The 21701-nt window shown below is 34.3% G+C and overlaps 1 protein-coding gene across 1 annotated transcript; it reads right to left on the reverse strand.

Annotated features, from left to right (window-relative positions):
• Positions 1-2111: 2111 nt before the first annotated feature.
• Positions 2112-19278, reverse strand: Dynap (dynactin associated protein). Its single transcript, XM_003474147.3, has 4 exons — positions 19129-19278; positions 18888-19012; positions 11804-11968; positions 2112-3191 (listed from the first exon to the last, which is right to left on the reverse strand). Exons 2-4 carry the CDS (start codon positions 18942-18944, stop codon positions 2697-2699), a joined length of 717 nt encoding a protein of 238 aa, XP_003474195.1. The 5' UTR covers positions 18945-19012; positions 19129-19278; the 3' UTR covers positions 2112-2696.
• Positions 19279-21701: the final 2423 nt, after the last annotated feature.

The following is a 21701-nucleotide window of genomic DNA, read 5'->3' on the forward strand; positions in this document are numbered from 1 at the left end:
ATTGACTTCCCCAAAATCAGGTCTTGAAGACCTAAAAGGCCATTATCATCCTGTAATGACTTGATTAGTGCTATAATGCTCAGTATATATTCAATGTGTGTGAAGATGGGGACAACTATTTGAAAGAAAACTAGAGACAATAAGATAGACAGTGAAGATCTTCAGTAGACTTGCTTTGAAATCTGTGTTTCTTTAAATTGTTTCCTTATGAACTGTTCTGTTCTGTATTGTCATGTTTAATCTTACCCTTTAAGATAAAAAACAAATGTGTAGGACTGATAAGCATATTACTAAGTTTTTGTTGGATCATTGAGCAGAACTGTTTGCAGTATCATTATTTGAATTTCACTTTGTATGCTTTAATTTTGTAACTTAAACAACTATTTCTAAGATGACAATATGTAACTTATCAACTAGTGATTTACTTTGTTTATCTTTCTGAATTCTGTATTATTTTTACCCCTTTTTTTCCTGTTTTTTATCTCTTTAAATAAAAGTGTTTTATTAAAACCAATGTTTAAAATACCAGTTATCTAGTCTTGCAGACTCTAGACTCATGTCTTTAAAACTTATTTTTTATTTTATGAATATTTTGGGGTTCTAGGATGTGTCAGGTAAATAGAGTAAGTAAACCAAAGGGTCTATTCTCATGAATCATATATAATAGAATTTATTTGTTACTTATTCATACATTTCATCTGTATTTCTTTTTTTTTTTTTACATCTGTGTTTCTTAGGTACCACCTCTGCCACAGACTAAGGAAATTTTGTCATTCATTATAAAATAAATTGCACATGTATTTATTCATAACTATATATAAACCTTAGATCATTTATTATTCTGGTGACCAGCAGAGCTGGAAAAGAATTAGATAACACCAAATCAGAAGCTGAACTGTTTAAGCAATAATGTTTTAAATATTTCCTAAGATGTTATTAATCAAAATAGGGAAAACCAATATGCATCATTTAAATTCTAAATTAATATAGTTACTTAAATATCATTACTTTTAAGAACACCTAACTAACTCAGCAAATAAAATTAACAGATTCTTCTTTTAGAAATTAAATGATATGAAATGCTCACAGAAATATAAAATTTAAAGTTTTTCTTAAAAGTGTTTCTTTACCATCTTGTAAGTAAAATAGTCCCCTCTTGATCTGGTATTGACTAAGTTAAATAAGTTTTCATACTTAGCAGTATCTATGATTTCTTATATGCTTAGAACATAATTCTAATTTTTAATATTGTAACTATTAATTGCCTTGATTTTAAATGATATTATTACACTATTACCTTTTTTTTTTTTTTTTACCAGTACCAGGGATTGAACTCACAACCACGCACTTGCAAGGCAGGCGCTTTTGCCACTGAGCTAAATCCCCAGCCCTATACTATGACCTTTGAATCTATTCTCAAAACTTCCTAAACCCAACAAACTTCTATGAAGATTTTTTTTAATTATAGATTACTAGTTCCAACCTAAGATCCTAATTTACTTTGGATGGGGCCTCATCAATCATAATTTAATTTCCCAGAAATATCAAGAATCAAAATTAACAGCATAAATTAATAATTTACTACTTATTGCGAATTGCTATTTTCTTTTTCTGCACATTTTCGGTGCTTTAGCACATAGGGACTTAAGAAATATCATTTAGCCAAATGACTTTCAAGACTGCAGATAATTATTTAGTTTTAAAATATAATTTCAAAATGCCCAAATATGCTTTCTGTAATATTAGCATAAATAGGATACTATTGGCTAAAAGGCAATTACAATATAAAAAAATTTTTTAAATATAACAAACTTTACCATAGAAGAAATAATTTTTATAAATTCTTACATATATTTTCTACATAAATTTAAATCTTTTGGATGTAAAATTTCTGCTCATCATGCATATAATTTACATACAGTAATAAAAATGTTTTGAACTGAAACAAGTACATATTAAAGTTTAAATATAGTTTTACGTAAAGATTTATATAAATGTCTTACTTATTTCCTAAATGAACAAATCAATCACTTTTTCTATATGAAACTGTATTATTTCAAACTATTGAACCAAATCAAGTTCTTATAGCTTAATTATAAAAATAACCCAGCTTTAATAGTTCCAGAAATCTGAAGTGTTGATTTCATGAAAATTGTGGGAATTATTCCATTATTCATAGTGAAATTACTGTTCTTCAAGTGGCATCATGATAATTGCTGCAGGTACAGTATACTAATGATGATGAAAAGAAAATATAAGTAATGACAATATTGATTCAGTTATTGTACCAGTGGAAGCTATAATTTTAGCTTTGGAAAAAGTCAATGTAGATTATAGTTGTTAGTTTATTTGTAGTTGTGATAATTATTGGTTAATTTGATATAGAAGAGATCATTGTAGTGATTGACGTTACTTCTGTAAAGGGGAAATAAGGGCAGGCTTTGTGATTGCAGGTGCAAATGAAAAAGTGAAGATTGTAAATATTGAAGGAGAGTGGTGAGCACTGTTAAGCAAGGCAGGTGGAAGTAGTATTTGTTATAGATTTAGTTGACGTGAACATAGTCATGAGCACCATTGAAAAATGGGAAATAGTGATTGGCTGAGCAGTAGCTAAATTTATTGAAATTATCACAGTTGTAGAGTGTGTTAGGTGGCAGCTGTGGCTTCACTCAGAGGTGTGGCTTTTGGGGAAGGGGTTAAGCTGTTACAGGTAGAGCTCTACTGGATGCTGTCGTCGGTGTAGATCCTGTGGCAGATGTGGCAATTGTCCCTTCACGTGACGTGCTAGCCCTTGTGTTTGCAGGTTGAGAGGGAATGATGGTTGAGGCTGCTGTGGCTGTAGTTTCCGTGGGTGTTGTCACAGCTGTAGATCCTGTGGCCGAAGTTGCATGTACCGCGGTTACAGCTTGAGATGAAGTAGTTGCTCTTATAGCACTGGTGGAGGCTGCAGGGGTTGTAGGTCTTGATGAAGCAGCTGCTGTTGTGGTTTCAGCAGAAGTGGCAGGGGTTGTACAGGCTGCTGTAGGCACTTCACTGTTTGTGAGCAGCTGGATAACAATGGGGGAGTTATTTCCCTCATTGTTTACCAAGCATACTATGAGGACTCCAATTGCTGTTGTTATCACACATGCCAAAAGACAAGCCAGGAAAACTTTCCACAGTGACCAGTTACTGCAGTTTTCTCTTTTCATCTAGAAAAAAGGATAAATTCAAAATATCCATAAAAAAATGATTGTTTTTTATCTCTTTTGCATTAATTATAACTTACCACATTACCAGCGGTGGAATCACTAGCCATCTGAAGTTTAGGCTTAAAAATTCTAAATTTTCAAGTGGAAGTAATTTCATGCTTTCCCTAACATTAGAACAAAGGGAGCTCTCCCAATATCTCTATATTATTTTCCTTTTTGTTTTCTTTATGATAGACTGTGTATTTTAGAGCAATTTTAAATTCATTAAAGAACTGAATGGGAGATAGAGGTCTCATACACATCTTGCTCTCACATACACTCAACCATTATTAACATCCCCCACTACAATAGAACACTTGTTACAATTAGTGATGTGCAGTTATGATGCAGAATCCCTAGTTTATATTAGAGCTCTTTCAGTGCAATACATTTTATAGATTTAGGAAAATATATATACATTTATAATAATGACATATATTCACCATCATGGTGTAGTTTAGTTTTGTATAGAGTACTTTTGTGACTTTAAAATTTCTCTCTGTTCCAATCATTCCTTCCACCCTCAGCCCTACACCTAATGTGTTATTATGTGAGCAGAAAAATACATGTAAATGGTAAATTCTCTATCACACACTTGATCCTTCACTGGATGTTCTAATTACCAAACTTCATCTCTTCCAATTTTGATACAGGCACTCAAGTTCTTATGTCCATGTTAATTTGCTCATTGTTGACCAAGTCAAAGGAAACCATTTATTTTGATTTATAAAATCAAGAAAAAGGATTTATTTACAGCTGGCTCTGAGGAGATAGACAGACCTGCTTGCGTCAAATACTGTCTCACCATGTATGGGTGGGTGAGGTTCTTTCACAGTAAGGAAAATAGGGGAGGGGGAAGACAAGAGAAATAATGAAGACCTGGACACTTGCTTTATTTCTTTGAGCCACTATCAGTTCATTCTTCCCTATTTTGTATAAGGGAAATGGTTCCAGCCATGTGAGGCCAGTATCTGCGTACTCTGTCTCTGCTTTGAGGCTGAGGGGAGAAGACAGTGTTGGTCATGTACTCATCAGGAGAACATTTGGAAAGGTTGCTTATCTCCAAAAGAAAAAAAGGCTAAACTTTTTAAAAGACCCATTTTGCACTATGAGCTACACCTCTTTGCTTGCTTTAGTCCAGCCCTCAATTTTGAGGGCCTGGTGATGCACATCATCTGACTATCTCACATTGAATTGATCCATACATTCCATCAAGGGTAGCTGGGGCACAAGCAAAAGGAAACCAGATGCTTGAACCTGAAAATATATCACTAAAAACTGTGACATCAAGTACAAAGAAAAGCCAAAGCCAAAAGATACCTAATCATTATACTTCCTAGAAGACAATCATGCAGTGGAACCTTTCCCAACCTAAGCAACTCTACTGTTGTATTTTTGACACAGACGTGACTCTTTGATGTTACAAGCCCTCCCACCAATGCATTTTGCTACCACCACCAACAGTCAGGGACTTAATAGCCTTTCCTGCTATAAATCATAGCACTGTAACAGATGCCTAGTAAAATACTGCCTCCACTCCTATCAGAAGTAGCCTTCACATTACTATTGCTGTATAATATCTTTAGAGGCTGAATCATTTAAACCATTAAATAAAAGTACACTCAATACAATATGGTGACTACCTTTATGTCAGGATTATCTTGTGGTGAAACACTATTCTGCTTAAATGGTTATGTTTTGATCTGCGCTGCTTTGCTGTTATGCCCTCTTTTATCTCAATCTCCACTCCATTATTTACTTTTTTATTTTTATCCTTTTAATTAAGGGAAAAATAAATAAAAATAGCAGGATATTTTATAGCAACCCACTTTGACTTTCCATTATCTTGATTTAAAGCCCTGTATTACTCTCACCATCTTGTTTTTGACTGATGTCCCTCTATTCTGCTTTGCTTGATAGTACCAGGTTCGAAAGTTTAGGCAACAGCTGTGAAGATAGTGAGATTCATTATGACGCCCATTCTCAATGACTTTTATCTACTTTTGAAGACCTATAATGTCTCCAATGTTTTGGTTTTGTCGGTTTTGTTCTTTACTGTTTTGTTCAATTTTATTATAACTGATGATATAGGCAATTCTATTAGAGATAGCAGGAGGCATTATGGTAACCATTATTGATCACCTTGTATTATGCCTTTACATTATCTATTATGTCCAACCTTTTCATTTGATTGACTCTGTTCTGTTATGTGACATTTGGTTCTAATCCCTTCCAAAAAAGTAATAAGAACTGTGGGAGTATCAAAACCCAAAATGTGTAATTGTCATTGTACAAAAGAGAGGAAAAGAAAGTGCCCTAAATGATATAACTGCATGTATGTTTAAGTGTATAAGATAGAAAATGATATCACTGAGTTTTATTGGATCATTGAACAGAACTGTTTGCAGTCTCACTGTTGGAATGTCCACTTTACAAGCTTTAATTTTGTGACTTGAACAGTTATTTCTAAGATGACAATATGTAATTCATTAACTAGTGATTTCCTACTGTTTATTTTTTTTCTGTAAATCTGTATAACTTGTACCCTTTCTCTGCTTTTTTTCTCCTTAAATAAAATTTAAAAAAGTACACTCAATTAGTGCTATATTAAGATGTGTGACACATTATCTCAGTATTCAACTGATTCCGATTCCGAAGAGATCGTAAGATACTACAAACTAAAAACACTTAATTACATTTCATTTATGCTCTTCAATCTTTCTTACAACTTTTGTGAAACTAAAAATTCTCTTTAGAATGACAAACACTTAAAATATAATTCTGACTTACATGGCAATATGTATGTTAACATAAGCATAATCTTTATGTTATCTTTTAACTGTTTGTTTAAATTATGTGATCTAAAAAAGCATTTCGGTTTAGGTTTTCTTAATTATTGAGTACTCTTATTTTTACATTAATCTGATATCATCTAAACAATACACAAATACACACACACACAAACTTAACATATACTATCTACATGCACACCAGCACGTATAAAACACAGATTTAGATTTACCAGCTCTTAAAAAGTTACATTATTGGCATGATATACCTTTATAACCCTAAACAATGTTTAAACCTAAATTAGATATTTGAAGGTAAGATTCCTAATTCTAATAATGTGAGAAATACACAAGTCAAAGATTGTTTGCCCAAATAACCTATGTTTAAATTGTTTAAATTTCCTGAATCTCTCTCTCTCTCTCTCTCTCTCTCTCTCTCTCTCTCTCTCTCTCTCTCTCTCTGTATGTGTGGTGTGTGAGACATCATGGGTTTTAGTTAATTCAAAAAGTTCTTGGTCTAGGTTTTAAATCATTACCCATGCTAAAATTGAGACATCTGGGCAGAAATTTACACATCAGGCTCCATTGCTCAAAGCTTCTATTGTTTAAAGAAAAAAAAAAAGAAAGAAAACAAACGCAGAGAGAAAGAGAGAGAGAGAGAGAGAGAGAGAGAGAGAGAGAGAGAGAGAGAAGCAAGCCACTGTAGTCAATCCCCTATTTTTCTAGTTTAGAAATGAAGGTGGCAGGAAACAAAAATTAATTTCCAGCCAACAGAAGTTTGCAACACAGCCAATTTAAAATGAATCAAGGATGGCTAGCCAAAATGAGCCTGAAGAAGTATTCCTAAGAATTGTGAAGTCAAATACAAAAGAAAGCCAAGGTTGAGAGATACCTAATCATTACACCTGCTAGAAGGGCTCTTGGCTTTTAAGCAGTCATGCATCAGAACCCCTTTTCACAAACCCTGTAGCTCTTCTTATTTTGGCAGGACTGACTCTTCGGTGCTCACAAATTTTCCTCCTTGTCAAATGTGTTTTGTCTCACCTTCCTCTTTCAAGATAGTTAGGGATTTATTTTAAAGCCCTTCTTGCTAAAAACCATAACTCTAGCAAAATACTGCCCCTTAAGTCCCCTTCTATTAATACTGTACTAGAATCAGTCTTCACAGTGACTATTGCTACATTTCATAAAGAATTTAAACTCAAATACCCAGTCAATGCTGTATACCACATTACTGTTACCAGTTACCTGATTTCATAGACTCATGTTGGTTTATTGACCTTAGCCAAATCAAAGGAGATTTCTTATTTGGTAAAAAGAAAGAGGATTTATTCGAAGCTGGCTCAGAGGAGATGAAAGTGTCTCTTTGCCTCACCAACCACCCCAATGTACAGATCTTTTGTAGTGAGTGGAACACAGAGAGAGAATGCAGATCTCCACAGCAGATTTTTCACTTTCAGCTGTCTTCAGCTCCTTGTTCCCTTTCCCCTAGAAACGAAACTGGACTCAGAACCTCCTGGTTGTCAGCATCTGCATATTCTGTCCAATCACCTGGGTTGAGGTGAGGTGTGGGTTAGCCATTTAAGCCCTATGCCTTAGGAATTACAGAAAAGCCACTTGTTTTAAAAGGAAAATTTTAAAAATCTAACATTTAAAATTCTATTTTGCAGTGCTAATTACATTATCTCAATGTTCAAACAATTCTGATCCCTAAAAGACCTTAAGATCATAACAAATTCCCAAATTTTAATTACATTTCCTTTATGTTGTTCAGTCTTTCTCATAAAGTTCATGAAACCAAAAATTCTCTTTTGAACACACCTTCATGTTATCTTTTAAACATGCTTAAGTCATGTGGGCTGAAAGGCATTTGCAATTTATGCTTTCTTAATTATTTTTGAATTAGTCTGGGTAGCATTTACATAAGATACAAATACAAGTCCACACAGACCTAACACATAAAACATGCAGTACACGCAGAACAAAGACTTAGATTTACCATTTACAACTTCCAAAAAGTTAACATGATATTCCTTTTACAACCCTAAACAATAAATAATCCTAAATTGGATGTTTGAAGGTAAGATTCCTGATGGTAGAAATATAAAAAATAAAAATAAACGTCACAAAGATTTCTAACCCAACTGATCTGAATTTAAATTTCCTGAAGCCTTTTTTTTTCTTTTTGTACCTTACAGCAGGTCTTAGTCAATTCAAGAAGTTCTTGATCTAGATTTCAAGACACTTCCCATTTTGCTAAAATTTAGACATACCTGGGCAGAAGTTTACACATCTTATCCTAACTCCATTACTCAAAGTCTCTTAGCATGTAAAAAAGGAACAAGTTCAGGAACAATACTCCCCACTGAAAAGAACACAGAGGCAAAGCAGTGTTGTCCAAACCCCCTTTTTCTAGTTGAGGAATGAAAGTGGCAGGAGACAAACATTAATTTCTAGCAAACAAAAGTTTTGACAAATAGTCTGAAACAACCAGTTTTGAATGTACCAATGACTATTAGCCAAAGTAAGAGGAAATTTAAACCTTAACAAGAAACCCACCAACATCAGCCTGGTAACTGATGCTCCGTGGACACAGAGGGCTCCTGCCCATTCTTGTCACTAATTCAGAAAAGGGAGAACAGCTATAGCTTTTATCCTGGCCAAACTTACTACTGAGAATCTTGTTAAGGGCAGTTGCATGAAATCTAAGTGCACTTTCAGTTATATAGAGCCTACTATATCATAATAAAATCACCTTTTTCTAAGTCACAGGTCACAAAAATGTTTTCAGGAAGCTATGAAGTAGCACATGCACTTTCCATTCCTAAACAAATCACAACAGAACTTCCAGACACACCCAGTGTCCCCAGTGTCTTAGTCTCTCAACACAAAGTTTCCTGTCAAATGGTCCAAGAACTGTGAACTCATCACTGGCTCACAAAGAAAACTTCAGAGTGGAGCCAAGATTTAGCTCAGTGGCGTAAGCACCTGCCTGGCAAGCATAAGGTCATAAATTTGATCACTAGTACCAAAAAAAAGAAAAGAAAAACTTCAGAGTAGCTTTAAACCCTAAGTAGCAGAAAACCCCCAAATGCAAGAGGCCCAGTCATTCTGTGTCTCTGAAACAAGAATTTAAACCTCTAATTGTCCTGTCTCAAAAGGAGACACTCCCTGACCAAACTGTGGAGGAATCAATGCAGTGAAGACAGCCTGGGCAGTCACCTACCACAGAATCCTGGCTGCAACCTGTCCACTTACTGTCCAGCTTCTGATGGTACTGAAATTCTACCGTTCATTCTATGTAAAAATAAAAACAAAGCAAACCAATACAAGTAAGTTTTCCAAACCAACAAAACAAAATTGTTGTCTACTTCTGAATTTCTGCTCACATTTGCCAGTGTACCAATACAAACTGTAGTAGGTTACATGACCACAAAAAGAAATGAAGGTGTTCACCCTAAATGACACTGTGAAATCTCTGACCAGTAAGTGTCCCAAAATGACCTGTAATAATGCTATACTAATAATGCTATATGCCCAAAGCAATAAAGATGCTACCCCAAATGGTCCAGCCTAAGGAAAGGTCCAAAAGGTAAACTGCACTTTCCAGCAGGAAACCAAGAAGAGCCTGTCAGCTCCCAAAAAAATGGTTTTCCTCTCACCAATGAAAGCGTTTTTAGGTAGCTGATCTCATGAACAGGAAAAGAAGGATAATTTGTGGGTGCAAAATTATCACTGGCAGCTGCTGGACAACTTCTGGAGTCTGGATCACGGATTCAGTTAGCGATGAGCAGTGAGTCCCATTTCCCAAAGACCTATTGGGCTGTACACCTCTCAGGAACCAATTTAAATCCCTCAAGGCTATGGCCAACTTCCAGGCCACCCAGGTTCAGGTGCTCAGGTTAGTTTGCTCACTGCTGACCAAATCAAAGAAGGCCATTTATTTGTTGTTTTTTAAGAAATGATTTATTCAAAGTTAAGTCTTAGGTAAAGGAAGGACCTATTTGCCTCAAAGTATTGTAACACAGCATACAGGAGGATAAGGGGTTTCAGAGTAAAGAACAGAAGGGAGGGGAACACGGAGAGATCACAAGGATCTGCACTATTGCCTCCAGCCATTCTCCGTTTTTTGTGGAAAGAAACGTGGGCTCCAGCCTCCTGGCCTCACTGACTACCTATTGTCACTGCTTTGTGGCTGAGATAGGAGAGGGTGTTGATGATGTGCTCAGCGGTAGGAAGCTTGGAGGAGCTACTTATCTCTAAAAGAAAAAAAAAATCTAACTTTTAAAATTGCCTTTAGCTCTGCTAGTTATAACACCACTTCTTCAAGAATTCTGTCTGCTTACCACAATGTCCTTACAGATTTTTTTTATGATTTCATAATAATCTTTCCTTCTTATGATCAGAACCTTATGCTCAGCAATATATATGTCATTCTCATCCATTCTTATCCACTTTTGTTCCATTACTTTATTTATACTTGAAATCTCTTGTCCTTCCCTCTTTTCATGTAGTTGTCTAATAAATGATGACATGTTTGTTTGTTTTTTTCCTAGACCTTCTCTGGAGCAGCATCACAGTTGGGGAAAAGCCAGTTCCTGGGCATGTGAGAATCTATAGAAATGTATGATTGTCAGTCTCAAGTGAATTTTCTGCAATGTTCCGCCATCCTTTTGTATGCCATGTATTAAGATATTGCATCAATTTTTAAATACTTTCCCCACCATGCTCTCTCTCTTCAAACCTAATAGCTTCATCATCTACCTGTCCTTATGCTCAAAATATTCTATTCCTGTCAAATGACTTTACTTCCTGCTTTACTAGCCTACTTGAAACTACTGAATGAAAACTTCCTGCAAATTTACAATCCTAAACAGGCTTGGATTCTACTTCTCCATTTCTCCTGATTGACAGGAGACGAACTCTCCCTCTTCCTCCCTTGCAGCAAAGGATCCAACTTGTCCTTTGGAAGACTTTCTCTCTTGACCTTCTTAGCATCTTTTCCCTTTGATGAGCCTTCCTTTTTCTCTGAAGAAGAGGGCAGGAATTTCAGAGTCTAAGGAACACAACCAAACTGCCAAGCCAAATTCATAGTTTATAGTCAAGGTAAAATTTCTATATAATTGGGAAAAACTTAGAGATGCAGTTATGAGGTAGTTAATTCAGTCAATCAAGCATGACATCAAGAAGTGTGGAGAGCTCAGTCTAACAACATTGAGAACAAATGCCTGAACACATTATTAAGTAGCATATTTTAATAATTTTCTAAGTTTGGAGTAGCTCAAGAAAAACGTTAAGCTTCTAATTCAAGGCATCAGAACTCAGAGAGCTAAACAGAGTGCCACACACAAGTTCAGAAGCTACAACAGTTTAAAAAATACAGCGATCTGTACAGTAGGATCCGTGAAGCGTCACATATTGCATAGTTCCCTATGAGAGAGTCTAAATAACAACTGAATCCTATGTAGCCAACATGTTTCCTCCCCTGCCTAGTCCCCTAACATGCATTGACACCTTACATTTATTCCTTTGACTCTCATATGTGTTCTCTGTCTACCGTGAATATTTGAGTTCCATACTAGAACATTAGCTGTTTGAATCTAAAGAATACCAAATATTCTTCTATAAATTGCCTTACCATGAATTGTATTTGCATTGACAACCCAACAAATGCTTAACATGGGCATATATGAATAATTACATTTCCTAGGAAAGAACAGACCAAGTGCATGGCTATATACAGCACAACTCCACCTGGGCAAATGATATTTTACCAGATAATACCTGTGCACTGGTTAATTGTGCCTGTGGACATCTTGACTGTGCAAGGATTCCTGGGCTCATCAAGATTCCAGATAAGTTGGAGGAAACATCACTGGATATTTCATTGGAAGGTGGACACCAGCCTGTGGAACTGTGAGCCTCTTGGTCCTGTGGACACGTGTTAGGCTATAGAGATGAAGCATAAGTGAATGGTAAGTCATGATGCTGAATTTCTAAAACTAAACTAAATAAACACTTGTTAAAAAATAAGTAGCAGCATGACCTTTAAAAGAAATAAATGTTTTTGTACTTTGAGAACAAATATCTGAACAGATTATTAAGTAGCATATTTTAATAATTTTCTAAATTACCAGTATTCCAGCTAAGGAGTATATAACACACTCTCTTCATCATACTACATGAATATCTTCATGTTGCAAGTTACTGTAGGTATTCTCTACCCACAGCAGTGTACGTATCAGATGGGGGAGGTAAATAAGTCCTTGCAGTTTAAGAGGTACAACTTATTCAGGTCATTTTGAAAAAGGAGATTCTGAAGCAGAGTTAACATGATTGGTCATCATGACACAATAGCAAGCACTGAAGTTCAGACTTTCCAGTATTAAACCCACTGTATTTTTTGATTCATTGCACTATCGGCATATATTATACTAATACACTGTATTAGTGTATATAGTCTACCCAAGGGACTCATGATAGGGACAGATCATTTGTCCAGTGTCTGATGTATCTTTATTGGGCTGATCTTGGGAATACAGCACTGCAAAAATATTTCATAGCAAAATCTCTGCTCACAAGGAATTTATTTGCTAACAAAAAGGAAACATAATTTGTATTAACAAAGAAAACCATGACTTTAAATATTATTGAAAGGAACTAATAAATAAGAATGAAAAATGAAATGAGTTTATTGAGGAAAACCTTGAGAAAGAGATCTATTAAAAGAAGGGAAAGAATAGGGTACATTAAAAGGAGAGAAGAGGAGGTCTGTGGATATTGAGTAAAAATTTTGTCACATTCCAAATACTATGTAGAATTTTCTGGGGCTCTTCATTTCATAAGTTAATGGTATTTACCTTTGTGTTTTGAATCAAAGACAATCTTGATACTTCTTAATCTTCCTAAAAGATTATCCACTTGTGGATTTATAGGGATTTTTAATGAGTAAACAATTGCAAAATGCTTAATATAATGTCTGGCACATAGTATGCACTGAGTAAATTTTAAGTATTATTATTGCTATTAATGGCATTAGTATTTTATTTTCATTTCAATTTGCTGTCTTTGATCATGTTGATTTAATAACTCTTTACTAAGTAAATATTATGGTCCCAGGAAGGTGCAACTGAAAAGAGTCTGAGATCTTCACTTCTTTCTCTCCATTAGTGGGATTCAGGGACCAGGGACCTGTGGGAACACCAGCGACACAGCAGGACCCTGGTAAGATACACATGATAGACAGACATAACTGGAGGTGTAGAAATACTCCATGCAACATGAGCAATATGAAACAACAGGTGATCTCTAACTTTTCCTTTTGTTTTATTCTACTCGTTCTTTTCTCTTCTTTTGTAAACTATCTTGCTTGACTTCATAATACTTTCATGTGAGTAAATATTGTCTCTTTCTGGTTCACTTCAATATTCCCAGGCCTTCTCATCCAATCCTTCCCTCTTGTGTCCTATCATTGCCCAAAACCTGATCATCCTGTGCCCTCCAACCTTGCTCCTACTTTATTTAACTTCATTCATCTTTCTCTTCTACCCCTTATCCTCTTGAATCACTCCTCCCCACAAAAGGGTAAACTCACTCTATAAAGTGGAAAATCATTGCAAACAAGTTCCTGGTGTAAGTTGGATTATATTATAATTCTGTAGACCTTTCTCCTAAGATTATAGATATCAGGCTGATAGTTACTATAGTTTGTCAGTAGCCAGGCTGTTCTTGAGTCTACTGGTATTGCCAACTGAACTACTTAAACCAGGACTTCATACTTACTATAACCAGTTTTTCTCCCCTGTATGACAACACTGAGATTGTAAGGGGTCATAATCATCACCATAGTCCAGGACCAAAGGAATGGACCCTAGTTACATCGATAGCAACTACTCAGTCTTAATATACTGGAAGGTAGGTTCTTGGGATAGACATATAGACCAAGAACCACCTATATCACAAGACATCCAGAGGAAGAGACACCCCCTAAGAAAGCCTCAACACTAGTGATAAGACTATCTGTAAGCATCAACACCAGTGATAAGAAATCTGCAAGCATCAACATAGAAAACAAAATAATACAGAAAATGACAAGACAAAGAAGCAAAATTTAATCCCAAACATCCAGCCCACCCAGGACAAGTCCAGAAAATAAAGAGATAGAGGAAATCAGAAGCAAGAAAGTAGAAATTTCTGAAATGATAGCAGCAAAAGTGAAAAAAGCAAATGGAAGAGGCCATAGAAAAAATAACCTCTATAGTGCAAAAAGAAATGACTATCAAAATAAAAGACATTAATGCAGAAACAGATGAACAAATAGAAGAGCTCAGGAAAACAATAAAAACCACAAATGCCAAACATAGACAAGAAATGAAATCAATGAAATAGATGCAAACAGAAATACTGGAGATTAAACACTCCATTGAAATTATAGGCAGCAGCTTGAATTAAGGGCAAGGATAAAATACTAAATCTAGAAGACAGGAATATGGCAACCAGGTAAAGAAAGATATTAAAAAATCACAAAACCATGAAAATCAATCCAACAGCTACAGGATGAAGCAAATAAGAATGACATAAGACTGATTGGAATCAGAGAGAAAGTTGGAGGCTTTCTCAAAAGCCATTAAAAATCTCTTCACAGAAATAATGGCAGAAAACTTCCCAAACATGGATAAAGAATTTGACATACAAATAAATGAAACATATAGAACTCCAAATAGCCATGACCAAAATAAATCTACACCAAGGTGTATAATAATCAAGACTTTTTAGCAAATCAGAATGAGAACAAAATACTAAAAGCAGATAGAGAAAAAAAATATCACCTTTAGAGGAAAGCCTGTCAAAATCATAGCAGACTTCCTAACAAACCTTCAAATCAAAGAGAGCTTGGAAAGCAGTAATTCAAGCATTAAAAGAAAACAACCTTCAACCCAGATTGATGTACCCCATAAAATTGTCTTTCAAACTTGATGGAGAAATAAGAAACTTCCATGACAAAGAACAACTGAAAAATTTATAACCACCAAACCAGTTCTAAGAAATGCTCTGAAAAACATACATATTAGAAAGTGATAATGAAGACCACAAACACATGAACACAAACAGAAAGATGGAACCAAGCAGGCAAGTAATTAAACAAGGATGAAAGGCAGGGAACAAACAATGGGAAAACAACATAAAAACGAAAAGCCAATACATACCTGCTATAATCATCAGTGTAAATGGTCTCAACCCAGCAATCAAAAGACACAGACTCACAGAATGAGTCAAAAAGTAGGATCCAACAATATGCTGTGTCAAAAAAAATTCATAAACTAAAAGTCAAAGGACGGAAAATAATTATTCATTCCACAGGAACCCAGAAAAAAGCAGGCATAGCTATTGTGTTTGCAAAGAAAACTTTTAGCCAAAACTGATCAAAAGAGACACAGAGGTCACTATATATTCATTAAGGGAAACTCCAAGAAGAAGAAATAAACAAGCATAAATATATATGCACCAAACACCAGTGCACTCATCAACATAAAAATTAACAGACATGAAAAAACATGTTTAAGTAAATGCAGAGGAACTGAAATCCTCCCAAGCATACTATCTGACCACAGTGCAATGAAACTGGAAATAACAAAGGAAATCACAAAAACTATATTAACACATGGAAATGAAACAACACCCTAACAACCTATGAGTCACAGAGAAAATTAAGGACAAAATTAAATAGTATATATTATTAAATGAAAATTCCAATACAAAATACTAAAACTTATAGGACACAATACAAGCAGTTCTATGAGGGAAGTTTATAGTTATGAACTCATACATCCAGAAAACAGAACGAACAAAAAATAACCTATTATTGAACTTCAAACTTCTAGAAAAAGAAGAACAAATCAAACTCAAAGCTTGTATGAGGGAAGAAATTATAAGATAAGAGCATAAATTAACGCAATGAAGACTAAAACTATACAAAGAATCAATGAATCAAAAAGCTGATTCTTTGAAAGAATAAATAAAATTGATAAACCATTAACGAACCTCATCAAAAAGAGGAAAAAAAAAACACAAATTCAAGCAATTGGGAATGAAAAGTGGGAAATCACAATGGATTCCACAGAAAATCATGATGTCATCAGTATCTATTCTGAGAAACTATATTCTCTTTTTTTCCTCAGATAAATTTCTTTTTTTATTTAGAGAAAAAAAACAAAACAGAAATAATACAGAATTTTAAAAAAACAGTAAGAAACCACTAGTTGATAAATTACATTTTAATCTTATAAGTATACAAGTTACAAAATCAAAACATAAAAAATGGATAATCAAACAATGACAGTACAAACCATTCTGTTTGATGAACTAACGAAACAGTAGTATGGTTATCTATCTTGCACATTTAAACATAAACTATATTCTAATAAGATGGAAAGCAGAACAAATGGGCAGATTCCTAGACACACTGGAATTGCCAAAACTAAATCAAAAGCCTAAATAACCCAATATCACCATTCTTTTTAAATATAATACTGGAAACAATAGTCACAGCAATTAGACAAAAGAAAAAATGAAAGGATTAAAGACAGGAAAGGAAAAAGTTAAATCTCTATTATTTACAGATGACATAATACTATACATAGAAGACCCCAAAAACTCCACCAAAAACTTGTAGATTTAATATCGTGAGTCAGTAGTATGATTAGATACAAAGCCAACTGGAAGAAGGACAGCCTCTTTAACAAATGGTGCTGAAAAATTGACTTTCCACGAGCCAAAGACTGAAACTAAACTCATGACTATCACTAACTAAAGTCAAAAGAAATGGTTCAAAGATCTAAAGATTAAAACAGAATCACTGAATTTACTGGAGACTTCATGAACAAAACAAAACCCAGCCTGGAAGGGAAATATTACAAAGGATCAACAAATGAAATCTCGCCTTATTAAAAAGCTTTTTCACAACAAAGGAAATCACCAACAGAGTGAAAAGACAACCTACAGAGTGGGAAAAAAATATAGCCAGTTGAACCTCAGACAAAGACTTATATCTAGAACATACAAGGAATTTTTTTTAAAAATCAGGCCCCCCAAATTCAAAGACCTAGTCCAAAAATGGGCATCTGAGATGAATATACACGTTTCGGGTGAAGAAATACAAATGAAAAATACATGAAAAAATGTTCAGCATCACAGATCATTGGAGACATGCAAATTAAAACAACACTGAGATTACATCTCACTCTAGAAAAATGGCTGCCATAAAAAAAATCAATCAGTAACAATAACTGTTGGCAGGGCTGTGTGGAAAAAGAAACACTTTTCCACTGTTGGTGGGAGTATAGTATGTACAACCACTGTGAAAATCAGTGTAGAGATTCCTAAAAAAAAACTAGGACTAGAGGTCCCCTTGTGGATATCTTTCCAGAAAAATTATAAGCATCGTACCATAGATATATGCATAAATCCATGTTTATAAGCAGCACAATTTGTAACAGCTAAATCTTGAAAACAACCCAAATGCCTATCAAATGAGAAATGGATAAAAAAGATGTGGTGTTTTTAAATAATGGGGTACTAGTCAGCCACAAAGAAGGATACACTGGAGACTTTTATAGGTAAATAGATGTAACTCAAGACCGTACTCATAAATGAAATAAATCAGACTGATATGTGTAAACATCGTATTGTCATACTAGTTTGAAAAATTAAATGAGTAAGTAAAAGCCAAAACACAAAATAGATACCATGCATTGGGAAGAAGCTAAAAGAAAAGGCAAACTGTGATGGGAGAAAGGAGAAAAGAAAAAGTATATTATACACAAGATTGTTAAGATAGTTATATAGCTAGTTTCTCTTAGTTCATTGAAAAGAAAAGTTTGTGCTAATATTTTTTAGGCAAAAAATCTTGCCTGTATTTTGGGCAACAACTACAAAAACAACAATATGCAATGTATGAACTACTATAATTCTCCTACTAACATGTTTTCTCTTTAAAATAAAAATGGATAAATAATACATTCTTTAAAAAGGAAAAATATTTTATAATTATGACTATCCATAACAAAGTAAAATATACAGGCACCTACTCAGATAAGCTACCTAAACAACTTGAGATGATACATGAAGAGCATCTTCAAGTTGGTTATCTGGAGAAATTATGAAGATGATGACTATCCTCTAAAGGGGATTCTTTTCCATCTATTTCAACATCTTGAAGACCAAAATATAATGTTCAACACAAAAGTGAGAGAGAAAACAACCCCAGAAGTTTTAATAACCCAGGACAAACTCCCTACCACCACCAGTTGTATTTTTTTTCAACCAAGAGTCCTTCATGTGATTCCTTTGTCCTACTAAAACAGGACTTTTTTCTCCAGTATACTTAGTAGGTGATTAATGCAGACTGATTGCCAGAGTTACACATCGCAAAGTCAAAATATTACTTCACACACTCTTTTTCAATGGTAATGGTAAATTTTAAATTTGAATTTTATCATTCAAAACATATCCTCCTTTGAGGCTGATACCAAAAATTACTTAGTCAAGAACACCTAGATATATGCAAGCACTTGTGAAGACTGTAGACTGAAAGCTTAGTTCTTGATGTAAAATCATTTTTGAAAGAAAGAAATAAAATAAAAGTCATATTTTTACTTGAAGATTTTTTTTCTTAGACTTGATGGCAATATCAAATATGATACAAAAAATCAAAATTGAGATAGAAAATCTAATACAGGGCCCCTCTTTCTTTTAGAGAGAAATGCAAGGCTCTGACCTTGGTCACATAGTGGTAAATAGATTATATGGCTTTTAAATGCTAGAAACCAACTATAATCAAACTGAATCAAAATGAAGTGGCAATACTCACCATCTGATTTCCAGCACATTCGGCATTCACGGTGTATTTTCCGTGCTTTCTGTCCATTCTGACCCTATCAATATCACAGGCTTAACTCTAAGGATATTGTTCAGTCTGTCCTTTGTCCTTTATAACTGCAAACATGAGAAATAATTAAATCAACTTGTACAAAGTCACTATGATGTATCTGTTCAATGTGGACCAATAATTACATAAATAATATGTAATTATTTATTAAAACAGGACTTACCTTCGAGGAGGAAATGTTGTGATTATGGAAAGACTCAAGAAGATCAGTACTTCTGAGAGTAGTTGTGACTACCATCAAGGCTCTCCTGACTGAAACTGAAAACCTTGCATAATTCCTCCTTGCATTCTTGCTAGCTCTGAACACCTTGCATAATTCTTCCTTTCCTTCTTAGGCTCTGTCTTGCTGACCGAGGAAAAAAATTCTGTGGTAGAAGTTTGTCATTGTTTTCCAACTACTCAAGCATGACTGATTCCCATCACCTTGTTGGCAGCATCTTGTAGAAAAGTGGTTGCCAGGAGCCTGTGGTCTTGAAGTCATTTCGTCTTTTCAGTTTCCTTGTTGGTGTTAGGAAATCCACTTGATCAGTTGCTTCAGTAATTCATACTCCCTAAAAAGAATTAGAATTTAAAACATGATTAGAAACAGTTTCCTGCAAAATAATGCCAAAGAACTACTGAAATACAGGAACGAGATTCTTTGGGTTAATAAGTCTACTTTGTCTTAAATTGAAAAAGATTAATTCTTGTATCATTTTATTGATTCACCAAGTACAAGACTGAGTTTCTAAAACACCGAGTTTCAAAATTTTAGTAGCTAACAAAACAAATCACACTCTTAAACTTTTTATATGACACATTTAGGTTCTAATTGTTTTCAAAACTGTAAACTGTTAAAATAACTTGTGAATCTAAGTTTTACTGAATTGAATGAAGAAATGCGGCCTCAAGCGTTAGAACTTACAGAAACTAGCAAAGAATTAAGATGCTAGGAAGGGACTTATTCTAAAGGGTAATTAAAAATGTGCTGATTTGCTACTATGTATTTGAAGATAATATACTAAGTGAAAAAAAAAATAGCTCCAGAAAGACAAATACTGTAGGATTCCACTTCCATAAAGAGCTTAGACTAGCGAAATTCTTAGACACAAAAAGTAGAAAAGTGGTTGCCAGGAGCTGGGGAAAGTAGGAAAGAGAGTTCTTTGTAAGTATAGATGATGAAAAAGTACTAAAGATGGATTAGGGTGGTGGCTGCACAACATGGTGAATGTGCTTGACACACCACTGAGCCGCACACTTAAAATGGCTGAGATGGTAACTTCATGAGTATTTTGCTACAATAAAAACAACTGGAAATCAAAAACAAAATCATGATGACTTCCTAATATTGAGACAAAGCCAGGGTGCTACTGTACGGCTATAGGGTGCATGGGACAAATATGTATTGAAGATATTAGTAACGCAAAACATAATTTTTATAAAGTGATTTATTTGAAAACTAACATGACACAATCATGAGAAATTATATATAAGTCACTGCTTTCTTTAAAATTTTACTATAATTTTATTCTGCAGAAAGATTTATTTTAAATTGGCAGTATAGTTACGGTGTAAATGTCCATATCTTTTCATGGTATTTACTTATTTTACCAATAACAGAAAGAGTGCAGGGTTTGTCTTGCTGCTTGAGTCTTACTCTCACAATCTCTCACTGACCAAGACATTATAAGTCACAAAATTTGGGTGATTTAAATTTTTAATTTTTAAAAATAATAACAAAAATGAAACAACATTACGGTTAAACTTACCATGTTAAAATTAGATTTCTCCTTATTCTGCAAAGAAAATGTCTTGAATATGTATATTAATAATTCTGTAGATGCCTAAATCTGATCAGCAGATAAACAACACACCTGAGTTGTTACACTAAGCAAAGAGCTTGGATATCTCTCATTTCCATGTCAGAATCTCCCATAAATGATCTTCGCTCTGAGCAGGATTTTTAGTGAAGGAGAAACCAGAGAATGTTGGCTGACATATGGTCCAGGGAATTCTTTGCAGCAGGCCAGCCTTTGGAGGAGCGCAGTGAAAGATGAGAAGTCTGCTTCTCAGTCATCTAATAGGAAAACGAATCACACTGTTGTCTCAAAGCCTATTATCAAAACATTTTGTCTTTATTTATATTACTCAAAATTTTCTTTCCTGGAATCTCAATATGTCCTGAATATTATGCTTTGGTTTATTGATGATCTGAAAGCCAACATAATAGTTTCAGCCCTGCAACCTTAGATGTGTTAGGGAAGGGATGGGTGAGCTTCATTTTTGGTCTTGTTCCATTATTACCACAACATTCAAACACAGAATATCAAACTCAAGTAAAATACTGACTTGAGATTGAATTAATTCAAAAGCATGATTTTTGTCAACAAACAGCTACTGAAAAACATATTTTCAAAGTACCCTATCAAAATTATTCAAGCAGGTAGAAGCAATCATTATATGCATATATATGTTATATATGTTATCATAAAACTATCAAAACCATATATGCATATGATTATCATAACAGTATCAGGTATTCTTTATTATAGTTTAACAAGATAAACCAATACCTATAGTAGATATTCCTTCAGTCAATCAAAAGCAATGTAAAGTTACTTATACCATAAAATGAAATTACAATAATTAGCTTTTCTCAAAAGAGAAACCCAGGTAGAAAGCACATTGATGTTTTAATGCATCCCACTGAATTTCTTAATTCTAAACTTAAAGTCTACTTATAAATTTTAAATATAG

This window comes from Cavia porcellus, unplaced genomic scaffold, assembly GCF_034190915.1.
Source record: "Cavia porcellus strain 051 isolate PalLab524CR breed Dunkin Hartley unplaced genomic scaffold, mCavPor4.1 scaffold_20, whole genome shotgun sequence".
In the NCBI taxonomy this organism is placed as follows: domain Eukaryota; kingdom Metazoa; phylum Chordata; class Mammalia; order Rodentia; family Caviidae; genus Cavia; species Cavia porcellus.

Bases quoted from the DNA above. Each gene is read 5' to 3' on its own strand.
- Dynap (XM_003474147.3), bottom strand. From the start codon at position 18,944: ATGGACAGAAAGCACGGAAAATACACCGTGAATGCCGAATGTGCTGGA. The intron at 11,969-18,887 runs GTGAGTATTGCC...TCATCTCTATAG, and splicing joins AATGTGCTGGAAATCAGATG to CCTAACACGTGTCCACAGGA. The intron at 3,192-11,803 runs GTATTATCTGGT...CCTTTTTTCTAG, and splicing joins CACAATTAACCAGTGCACAG to ATGAAAAGAGAAAACTGCAG.